General features: G+C 46.5%; 1 protein-coding gene across 1 annotated transcript in view; it reads left to right on the forward strand.

Moving 5' to 3' along the window:
* Positions 1–837: 837 nt before the first annotated feature.
* RYK (receptor like tyrosine kinase) overlaps positions 838–12,161 on the forward strand; it is a 55,365-nt gene continuing 44,041 nt past the window's right edge. Inside the window, exon 1 of the mRNA XM_050977799.1 lies at positions 838–1,117. Coding sequence (XP_050833756.1) covers positions 838–1,117 — 280 coding nt within the window. The remainder of the gene's footprint in view (positions 1,118–12,161) is intronic.

Genomic DNA, 12,161 nt, shown 5'->3' on the forward strand with positions numbered 1-12,161 from the left:
TTATTTTATGATACTATATTAAAGAATACTACACTAAACTATACTAAAGAACACAGAAATGATACCTATAGAATGCTAAAAATAATGAAATGTTGTGACTCTCTCCAGAGTCCTGACACAGCTCGGCCGCGATTGGCCAATGAGTGAAAACAACTCACAAATCCAATGGAACAATCACCTGTGGGTAAACAATCTCCAAACACATTCCAAAGGGGAAAAACACAGGAGAAGCAAATGAGATAACAATTGTTTCCCTTTTCTCTGAGGCTTCTCAACTTCCCAGGAGAAAATTCCTGGGTGAAAGGATTTTTCCAGAGAATGTGAATGCCACAGAGAAGGAACAGTCTCAAGCTGTGCCAGGGCAGATTCATATTGGGCATCATGGAAAGGGTGGTCAGGAATTAGCAGGGGCTGCCTAAGGAGGTTTGGAGCCCCCATCCCTGGAGGTGTCCAAGCAAGGCCCGGACGTGGCGCTGAGTGCCCTGGGCTCGGTGACAAGGCGGGAATCGGTCACAGCTTGGACCCGATGGTCTCGAAGTCTTCTCCGACCTCAGCGATTTTGTCATTCTGTGACTAGCGCAACGCAGAGAGCGGGGATGCTCTCTCTCCCTCCTCCTCTTCCTCCCGGCGCCGGGAGGGATGCGGGAAGAGGCGGGAAGAGCCGTGAGGGGGATCCCGCCCCTCCCGCCCGCGCTGAGGGGCCGCCCGCGGCGGCGGGAGCGGCGCGTGCGCGGGGCGGGGCCTGGCGGCGGCCGCGCCGTGCGAGGGTCCGGCGGGGCGGGGGGTCCCGCCCGCTTCCCCCCGGCCCTGCGTCCGTCCCTCCGTCCCCGCGGAGCGATGGTGCCGCGGCGCCGGGAGCCCGGCGGGGGGCGGCGGGCCCGGCCCCGTGAGGCGGCGGGGGAGGCGGGCGCGGGGCCGCGGCGGGGCCGGCGGGTGCGGGGCCCGCGCCGCCATCTCCTCCGCCTCCTGCCGCTGCCGCTTCTGCTGCTGCTGGTGCTGCCCGCCGGCGTCCAGGGCCAGCCCGGCCCCGGCCCGCATGCCCCGGACTGGCCCCCCAGCGGCCCCGGGCCCAGCCTCAGCATCTACCTGAGCGAGGAGGAGGTGCGGCAGCTGATCGGTGAGTGAGCCCCTGGGCGGCCCGGGGCCGGTGCGGGGGGAGTCCGGCCGCTCAGAAGGGACTGAGGGGAGTTCTGCGGGCCGGGGTGGAAGTTTGAGGGATCTGGAAAAGGATGGGAGCTGTGGGACTGGGCTGGGAATGATGGGCGTTAGCAGGACCGGAGGTGGCTGTGGGGTCCAGGAGGGAATTGGGGTGTCTATGGGAATGTTGAGAGGGAAACAGATCTCGGATGCTGGGGAGGCTGGAGAGGCTGTGAGTGGGGATGAAGGAATTCCGGGTTATGAGAGAATGGGGGTCTGCGGTGGGAATAGGTGAATCCAGAGATTTGTGTGGGTTCTGTGCGAGTGGCTGCGAGCGGGGATGGAGGACCTGGGGCTCGGGAGGGTGGGGGGCTGAGGCACTGGGTTGGGAATGGTGGGTGTCAGCAGGACCAGGGCTTTGCTGGGGCCTCCAGGAGACGGGGGATATCTGTGAGATGAAGATTTGGGGGTGCAGAGGAGGATGGAAAGGGTTGTGAGTGTGGATGAAGGACCTGGAGCTCAGGAGGGGATGGAGAACTATGGAACTGGGGTGGGGGTGGGTGATCCCAGGGATCTGTGGGTTTTGTAGGACTGGGGTCATGGTGAGAATAGATGAGTCAAAGGGGTCTCTGTGCTGCTTTGTGTGTGTGTGGTTAGAGGAAGAAAAGGCTTCACCCTTATGGTGAGAGGCTCCCCAGATTGGAGCAACTGGGGATGGTGTCCTGTGGGAGCAGGGTAAGCCCTGGAAGAGGTGAGCTCAGGCCCATGATTTAATTAGCCAGGCAAGCGACATGCAGAGGGCAGAGAGGAGACCTGGCAATAATTGGGTGTGTGTGTGAAAGGAATCTTAATTTCTAGGCAGGCTGACAATTGCTGCGCAAGGACTTGGAGGCAGTTCCTGAAGTCCCCCATCTGGCCCGCTGTGGAAGGCTTTCACAGGAGTTCTGTGCTTGGAGAGTCTGACTTAAACAAAGATTTGTTTTCTGTAGGCTTTGCCTTCTATAGGCTCTTGTTTAGAGTTGGTGGCTGGAGTCTCAAAACAAATCTGTTGGTGTCCCCAGTGATTTGTTTTTCCCAAGTGCTCTGCATCTCTGCAAGCTGGAAAACTGGCAGGATTTTATTTGCGTCCAATGGACAAAATAAAAATATCTCCAGTTAATTTGCACTCTGTGAGCACACAGCTGACCCAAGTCAGGGGATCTGGGGACTGAAGAACACTGTAAGCATTTTTCCCTCATGGTTTGCCCTGGTGATCAGTGTCCTGCTGTTGTCATTTGTATGTGGCACGTGCTTGCTGCCAGGTGCTCTGGTACAGATAGAGGGTAAAACGTCTGGCTTGCTGCTGAGCTGGGATTCTAAATAAGTAGTTAATCTTGGGAGTACTGAATGGTAAGGTTTGAGCTCTCCCCTGTCTAGTGCCTGAACTCTCTCTTAGTTGGATTTGTTCAGGCTTCCGTGGCCCACTGGCATAATTATTCATCATGAAGTAGCAACTGAGGAGGCAAGATGTGCTGTTAGTATTTTTTGAGCTGAATTTCTTCCTTTAGCTTCCCTTATGGGTGTCTGTTACTACGTGGCTGAAGGCACTTGCACTTACTACTCAGCTGTCTGTAGCTGGTTTATATCACTTTTAGTATCTGACATGAATGATCTGTTCTGCCTCTGTGACCCCAGAGACTTGGGTAAATTGGAATCTAATGTGGAGGTAAACTGGGACTTCCTTCAGTTAGTGGGGTTCAGATCACTGGAAATCTGTTGCAAACTAAGCTTTCATGATCTAAATGGTGTTGTTGGCATAAGAAGATTTAATTTTAGGGGTATCTCTACACGTGCTGTTGGCTGTAGGTGAGATGTAGTTTAAGGAGGCATTTAGACACAGGCCAATTTATCAATAGGTTCATGTATTCTTTTGGCAGAAAAAAAAATCCAGAGGGACAGACAGTTTTGTTCCAGGTGTTCAGTATTCTGAAAACAAACCCAGCTTTTCATATGTTCCATTTAGTAGTATCTGATTGGGATTTACATACAATCAAGTTCATGGTTTAAGGTCTCATACTGATGTGTGAACTTGCAGAGAGCAATGAGGGGGTTCAGCTTCTGGAGCTCCCCTGAGAAAAGCTGTGGGTCAGCAGATGCTGGGATAGTCAGTCACGGGGGATAGGAAAATGAGGTTGCTTGTGAAGTGAAGTGTTAAGTTCAGTGAAGCTGCTAATAAAAACTGGATTCTTTCACCTTTTGTCTCTAAACAACTTTGTGTCTGCTACTGTCTTGCTGTGGCTGAACAGAAACTCTCAGATTTTCTGCTCATAAACGCAAATGTTACGTGGAATTACTACAGTTACTACAGCCCGTGCTGTTTTCATGCTTCTAAATAACCCCCCTCTACATCTTTAGGTGACAAATTTGATTAGGAATAAATGTAAGCACACATGTGGCTGCTGAATCAGTCACAGACAGCAATGCAGAGCTGGAGCATCCCAGGGTCTGGTGGAAACTCTGTGGGGCCATATCCCCATGTGGTCTCTCCATCAGCCAGGCTGACACGGCTCAGTGGAGTATCTGGTGCTGCTGCTTTCCCCAAACTCGGGGTTCAGTGTCTTGCAGAACCATGCGTTGTGTTATAATCAGGCTGAGGCTCTTGGAAGTGAAATAGGAGCTTGTTGCAGATTATTTGTGGCTGCTGTTCTTTGTGGCACAGAGGAAGGACAGATACAGTGATTTACAGTGAAAGCTGCCTGCTCCTTTCCTCTGTGCACACGCCAGATTTCCACCGTCGGGCTGTGGAATTCTGACCATGTGTCTGCCTTAGGAGGAATTGGTTTGTAGTCTTCAGGACTTTATGTAGAAGAAAACCAGAGGAAACTGGCTTGTCTTGTTGTGTGAGGTGAATTTTTATTTCGAAACACTGTGGAGTTCTCAGGGTCTGAAAGCAAGACTTGCTATATGGCAGGCATATGGTGTCTCTGTCAGAAATATCTCTTGCCATTCCCATGGAAAATATTCCCAGCCATCCAGACTACAAGCCTTTGGGAAAAATAATCTGTGGTTTTCACATAGTTGAATGTGTCAGATTCCACTTAAACCAGGCAGGATTCGGCACTAGAGGGAATGGAGTAGGAAGGAGTTAGCTGAGGGGACTTGGCTGAGATGACTCCAGCGATGGCAGCAGGAGGCAGAGGTGTCAGGGTGAGGGGGAGTTGGGGAGGAGGAAGGGAAGTGCTGCTTCTTGGAGAGAGACATCCAGAGCACCACAATAATTTTAGGGGTGTCTGTGAACTCTCTTGGCACCATCATCTGTAGCTTTTTAGAGCTGGTTCGTCTGGAGAACCTTTTTTGGGCCTGTGCTTAGACCCAAAGAAAGTTTTGTTAGTTTTATGTAGCGACTGAACAGGTGTGAGAGCACCACCTGATCCTGTTCCTTTTTCCAGTGACCACCCTGTGGTGCTGAGTGTGCAAGTGGTGTGGAGTTAGTGATGAGTTACTCAGTAGGAGGTCTCTACTTGATTTAGTGACTTTCATTGCAGTTTTCCCATGAAGTCAGAATGTGGTGTTTGCCTCGTGTTGAAATGCTCCGTTGTCCTGCTTTTCACAGGATCCTGGGATGTGAAGGCTGGTATATCCCTGTTTTGCAGTTACCAATCTAAGGTTTAGAGAATAAGGTAGAAAATACTCATTATTATTAGGTAGCTCACTTTAATTATTAAGGATTGGATCTCGTCTGTTTCAGAACACGGTGTTATTTGGCACTTTGTACATTCCTGATGCATCTCTTAGACCTTGATTGTGAGTTCCCAGCAGTTCTGAGCTCAGCCTCACAGGTTCTGCCCTCTGATTCTGAGGACCAGAATCAATAGCTGCCTGTGAAAACTTGGCTTTAGCAGCTCTCCTGGCATTGCATGCTGTTCTTTTGCAGCATTCATAGCAGCAATAAGGTGCTTAAGCAGTGAGGACAACCCTTTCTGTCCCTGCAGGGGTTTTTTTAGAGACTACGTGCCTTTCAGCTGTGAAATTGGTCTTGTGGATAGCCCTCCTGTCACATGGCTCTGGATCTTTTTAGGAGTCTGGTCTGGATGTTAACTGAGACTTTAGTCCCATGGGGGGAAAATACCACCACATTATTGTATAACTAAGGGCTATCATAATGCATGTATACGGGGGGGATAAATTAGAATTGCAGGGGAATTTTAAAGTCAGAAGTCCTGCAGTGTTTACATTGAGTTTCCAAATTTAGTTTTCTCTGGCCTAGTTTCTTCTGAGCAATCACTGAATGCTGTCTGTTGTTAGTTTTATATTTGCACTCACTCAATTACAGAGTTAAATTAATTTCACTTATGTGACTTGTACTTATGTGTTCTAGAGTTTCTTTAAAAGCCATTGTGCAGTTTACTAAAATGAGTTGTCTGGCTGCAAGATGCAACATCGATGCAAAATCTATTACAGCAGAAGGTTGTTTGTTTGGTTTGTAAATTGAGGTGGTGACTCACAGGGTGGTTGAGGTTGGCAGGGACCTCTGGAGGTCATCTGGTCCCACCCCTTACCCGAGCTGGGCCACCCAGAGCTGCTTGTCCAGTGCCACATCCAGGAGCTTTTGAATGTCTCAGAGGATGGAGACTTCACCACTTTTCTGGGCAGCCTGTGCCAGTGCTCAGTCACCCTCTCTGTATGAATTTTTATTGCTGCTCAGGCAGACCTTCCTGTGTTTCAGTTTGTGCCTGATTTTTGGATCTTCTCACTGGGCACTGGTGGGAAGAACCTGCTTCCATTCTCTCTGCACACACCCTTGGATATTTATATACATTGATGAGATCCCCCTGAGCCAGCTCTCCTCCAAGCTGAACAGCTCCAGCTTTCTCAGTGTCTTCTCACAGTAGAGGTGTTGCAGTTCCTTTAATTCTCTTTGTGGTCCTTCACTGAACCCTCTCTTGTAGCTCTGTTGCTCGTCTCTTGGGAAGCCCAGTGCTCCAGGTGCGCCTTCACCAGGGCTGAGCAGAGCCCTGGGAAGTTAGAGGCCAAGTGCAATTTTATATGTTAGAAATGTAATCTAAACATAATCTTATTGCAGCAGATGATGTTTATTGTCTTCATTTTATACTGTGAAACATCTTTGTTGATGTCACTGTTTTGGGGAGTTGGCTACAGACAGGAGTTCCCATCAAAAGTGCTTTATGGTACTTGCACAGCCTCTATAGTGACTAGAAATCCTCTTGTTCCTTTGTTGCCTGATTGTTATGAAAGGGAGCTGAAAGTGTGTATTCTTTGTGATTCTTGAAAAGCTTCAGGGCCTTGTTAAAATCCCACTCAGCCTGCCTTGGACAGAATCACAGCCTGAAGCATCACCAGCCAGCCAGTGCTGTGCTCTTTGTGAGGGTTGTTAGCAGCACCCAAGATAATTTTCCATGGGAGTTGGGGAACTCAGAGGTACTGGAAAAAATGCAGCAAAGAGCCTCTAAAGTTGCAGCAGGATGAAGGAGATGTCCCCCAAGGAGCAGATGTTTGAGTACCCCAAGGTGTAGAAGCCAATGTGTGTGTGGTACAAGAGGTAGAGTTCAAGGTCAGGTTCTCTTCTATATGTGTTCTGAAATCTTCATTTCATAGCTTTTAAGTGCTTGGCTTTGAAGAACAGAAGCTTTTTGCAGGCTGTACTTTGTCAGTGTTCCACATGCCTGTCTTTGCAGGAGTACAAAATCCCACTTCATGGCACCAGTAGAAAGGGAAGATTTACATAGGTGCACACCTGGATGGAAAGTGTACTTCTAATCCTGGCAGACACCACACGCTGAAACAAAACTGAACTGCTGAAAATGTTCTAATATATCCAGTGAAGTGCAGGTGCTGTTTTTAGGATAATAATTCTGTTACTTTGCTCTGTAAAGCCCTTTAACCCACTGACAGTCTGTGATGGCTGGGCAGTAGCTGGTGGGTTTGGGATTGTGGACAGGCATTACCCAGCCTGCTCTGGAGCTGTGGGGCTGGGGACAGGCAGGTATTCAGGGCTTTGCAGCAGCAGCAGGTTGAGACACGTTCCCTGCAGCAGCCTGTGTTCCTTCTGGAGCCTCCCACTGTGCCTGGGTGTCTGTCTGATTTACCTGTGTTCCTTCTGGAGCCTCCCACTGTGCCTGGGTGTCTGATGATCTGATTGACCCAGCACCATGGTTCATGTCCATATTGAGGCTTCTGTGAACCAGCTGCAGTTGGGGCTCCTCTGTCCCTTTCCATTCTGTTACCTCCCCTTTAGCTTGCACACTTCTAATAACAGTGCCATTTCTTTGGGGATGTGTGAAATTGTAGAAGCCACTGTAGTATTGGTAATGCTTGCACACCTGCAGAAGAATAAGCTTCTAGAAGCTTGAAATAGCCAGTGGAAGGCCTTCTTCCTAAAGGAGGCAGCCTCTGGCCTGGATTAGGATTGCTTTGAAAACATATTCTGTGATGCCACTAAGGTGGAAGTCTGAAATAAACATCAGGCCTTGTGTGTGTTGATTTGCTCAGCATTGCTGAGGTGGGTGGTTGATTTCTGAATCCTGCTTTACCACATCAGCTGATGTGTTGGGATTTCCAGTGCTGGGGGGTCTGTCTGAATCCTGCCTGGAGAAGGCTCTTTCCTTCTGGAAATCAGTGTTCGGGGGGAATGCAAGGTTGGAGTGCAGCTGGGCTGCCTGGTGCAGCTCTGTCTGTGCTCAGGCCTGGGAGGAAACAGCCATTTCAGCTCCCCAGAGGCCAAGGTCTGTCTAGTGATAAATGTTTGTGGCTCTTGTAACATTTGTGTGTCGGGGACTTGGAAGAAACCTGACCTCTGAAGTCTGTCCTGGTGGTGGTGAGGGGAAAAATTCCCGAAGCTGCATTCCTTACTCCTGTGACTTTACACCTGCATTCTGTTTGGCAGCATCCTATTTATCACTGCTGATTGTTCGGTCTCTTTCTCCCTCCAGTGCACAGACAGAATGGAAACGAAAGAGAGGAAATGGAGGCACAGCTCCCTGCATGCATGAGAAAAGCCAGCAAGAAAGGCTCAGGATACTGAGAGGAAGGCAGGGACCGAAGCTGCTCCTAAACACCACCTGCGCAGAGGGAAATAAAGGAGATAGGGGTCATGTTCACAGGCACAGAAAATCCCAGGGTGGTGTTTTCCTGAGAGTGGGAGCTGGGGAGGCAGCTGTACCGTGCACTCTGGGTATTTTAAAGGATGAAGCCTTGTGTTTTTCTCCTCCCCTTCTGCTATTCACAGTTGTGTTTGGATACTGGAAAAGCTGAATTAATGAGGCAGATTCCAAATGTGTTGATTCACGGTTGTGCTGAGCTCTAGTGAAATGACTTGATGACTAATTCCTACCTGAAACTATCCAGACTGGAATATCGTGGAGGCTCCTGCTTTCCTTGCAGTGGAGTCAGAGTTACTCCTCTGTACTTTAGCGTGCAGGATTGAATCGTACTCGAGGTTTCAGCCATGAGAGCAGGGAGTACAGGCTGAAGTGTATTTAATGAGTTGTGCCTGGTGAATTGAGCTCTTTTCCCTTTTTCCCCCAGAATGGCAGCAGCACCAGCAGCTCCCATGTCGGGATGAATGCTAACACTCTCTGCAAATGCCTTGTGGTGGCACAAAGGGCTCGATGGCAGAGGCTTCAAAGGCATTATTCCTCTTCCATCGCTGCCTTTGTCCTTCTTTCAAGCGGATAACTCACATATTTGCACTGACTGCTCCAGAGAGCTGGGAGCAGAAGCAACAGCATGAAACTAATGTGATGCTTTAGAATTTCCCTGCCACTTACTGGGTGTTGAATAGCTGTAATTAAATTAACCAGTATATTGATTTCAGCACGCTGCTTGGGAAAGAGCAGAGCGGGAGCACAGGCATGGGAGCTGTGGCTTGGGAATCTAGAGCAGACTAATAAACTAATGATGGTTATCCTCTCCAATCTGGTTGGGCCTTTGTGAAATAAGTGGATGGCCTCGCAGAGTAATTCCTAATAAAAGAAAAAAATACTAAGCTCTGTAGGTTTAGAGATGGCCACAGGAGTGAACAGGCCTGTCTTGGTTTGTTTAGAGCTTGGTTTTGTGTTAAACAATCTGTGTCACTGATGAGAGTGTTCAAAACATCTCAAAAGATGTGGACAGTCCATCATCCCTTCAGCAATCCCTTCGGGCACAGAACTAGGAGTACAGACTTAAAGGCTGAGGGATCTGAAGTGAGTTTGTTGTGGTGTTTTAAAAACTTTTATTCCATTTTCAGTCTCATATAAAAAGTAAAACAATACAAATGTTTTAATTCACACCCTTACAATCAAACCCCAACTATTTCTTAATTACAATACACTATAAACATTTCTTAACCTATCAACTTTTACCACACTATACCACAAATACCTTAAAATCAATCATCTAAAATGACCTCTCATAAATCCTACTACAAAAGCTTTCATAGTTCTATTTCTCTAAAATATCTAATCTTTTCTACAAAACCACCTTGTAAAACTTATTTCAATTTCTCTCTCAACAATATCTGTCCTATTCCATAACATTTCTAAATCAACATTTCTTATCTAAAAATTTACAAACAAATACACACTATATGAACCCTCTATCAAACTTTAAAAACTTTCTATAAATCCATTTCCCACATGATGCACTGAGGGAGAGGCTGTGTCTGTGCTTCTTAATTGATATTAAATTTATTTCATATTAATATTAATTTATTTTAATTTTATTTATTAATATTAATTTATTTAATAGTAATATTTATTTATTTAGTATTAATATTAATTTACTCTGCCAGGTGCTCATTATTGGAATAGCCATGGCACTGGCCCAGACACTGTTCCTGAGGTGACTTAGGGTCTTGTCTACAGGGATAACTAAATCAGTGTGGGAGCATTGCTGTAACTAAACAAAATAAAAAGGCACAGTTTCTCTGGGTAGGTGACACTGAAACACCACAAACACATGTTATTCACGAGCCCAAATGACACCTGGCATACCTCTGTGAGGTGGTGGTGTTTTAGCTGGGAAGGTGACAGCAGCTCCCTCCCAAAGCTTTGGGGCACTACTGAGCATTTGATCAGAAGTTTTATTTTGAGGGCTATGGTCTTGGCAACTGCAGTTCATGAGGAGGGAAGCTTTTTTTCTATTCTCAGTGCTTGCTTTCATTCTAATTCAAAAGAAGCATCAAACTTAATATTACAGTAATTATGATATTTGCCATAGCTGCTAAGTTTAATTTTTATTTCATAAGTACACCTAAGAATAAAGTTCTTTCATATTTTTCCCTGAAGTTAGATTTATTTTTTTGTATTACTGAGTTTCCTTTCAGTTGCTTCCTGCCCTGTACATGTGCCATTCCTATTCCCACTTGTCCCATTTCCCCTTTCCCTGTGTGTAAGTCCTTGCCACTAATTTTCCTATGCCTTCAAGTATTCATTTTGTTCATCTCTGCTGGATTTTTCCTTTGGAATTGGTGCTTCAGGTAACTCATGTGCATCATCCTGCCTATTAACAGCAACGTGGCTGCTGTTTTGGTGAGTTTCTAGGTTTTCTTTTAATTCTTGCAATGGCCAAATTTCATTTAGAAAGATGTTCTCAGGAGCAGTGTCCATTTTGCTCTGAGGTGAGATATATAGTTTTGGTTTGGGTTCCCCCCCCCCAATTAAGAAGGGTCATTTAACTATTTCTGCAGGGATCTTTATATCCTACCTAGCAGAAAAGTGGAGATTTTTTTTCCTGTAGGTGGAGAGAAGAGCAAGCAGGTGGTTGAAATGTGGTTGTTGCTGTTCAGAGATAAAGGGTAAGCAGGTGGGTCATAGGAACAATAAATATTTTCTGTTTAGTATGGATCGAGTTAAATATTGATTGTACTTCAGCAGGTGGCATCTCCTAGGGGAGCTTCTTCCTGTGGAAGTGAAGTCCTCCCTCTGACTTTCCAAAAGGCCTTTCAGTGGAAAAAAAAATCCCATTTGCCTGGGGCTTTGAATTTGCAAATTGTATTTACCAGTATGAATGAGGTGAATTGGGGGTAAACTGCCTGTGAAGATTCACAAGGACTTAATGAGAGCTCTCAGCTAAGAGTTTTTCTCCCATTTGCTGGATGTTGGGAAGCTTCCTGCTAAGATTTCCTGCCGGGCAGTCTTGGTTGGTTTTCAAGGGTGCATTAATTGCACCCTTGAAAACCTTGAAGTTATGTTGGATATTTCCTCAAATTGAATGCCTTGCACGTTGTATTCTCCCCGTCAGCTCATGAGAAGTTAACTCTGCCCAGGTAACAAATAACCACAGCCCGTTTTCCTTCTGCTGCTGCTGCTTGGAGTTGGGTGAGCTTGCAGAGGTGTGAGCACTGCTGGGTTTGTGCTGCAGCTTTGTCTTTTGGCTTGACACTGATCACCATCCTTTGACAGTCGCTGGTGCCTGTGTTAGGAGACTGAAATGCTGCTGCTTCATCATCTCCATGTTGCTGAAGGTTTACCTTGGTTTTTCCTGTTTTATTTTTCATCAGTCATCTTTTCCACATACTCCCAACGTGTAAGGTGTTTAAAAACAAGTATTTCAGCCCAAAATCCTGACCAGCAACTCTGACAGACTGTAGCTTTGTGGAAAGCTTAAGTAAAAATGCAGGTGGAAGGCTGTGGTCAGTTACTTGTTTTATTAAAACAAAATTCACTTTATGATTGTATACACTGGATATGCACAAATATGATGTAAGTAGTTTTTTGTGTGTCAATATTTTCAGAGGATTAGTATTGCATTCCCAGTAGTTTGCTATTTTCTAAACTACATTGATCCATGTGGATCAGTTTTCATTTTTTCCCTTGTATCTTTGAACTCCCAGCTGTAGTTTCAGCCCTGGGCAAAGCTGATTGTTGAATTAATTAAGTTAATTAATTCAAACTAATAAGGCTTGTTCTGGGAACATGTTCTTTCTACCCTGTAAAAAAAAAAAAAAAAACCACACAAAAAAAAAAGAAGTTTCAGTAGTCAAGAGCTGATTTTTAATTCTGCCGTCACATTGCCTTGTGTTTGGGCTGTATTTTCCAATGGAC

This window comes from Serinus canaria, chromosome 9 (assembly GCF_022539315.1).
Source record: "Serinus canaria isolate serCan28SL12 chromosome 9, serCan2020, whole genome shotgun sequence".
NCBI classification, from domain to species: Eukaryota; Metazoa; Chordata; class Aves; order Passeriformes; family Fringillidae; genus Serinus; species Serinus canaria.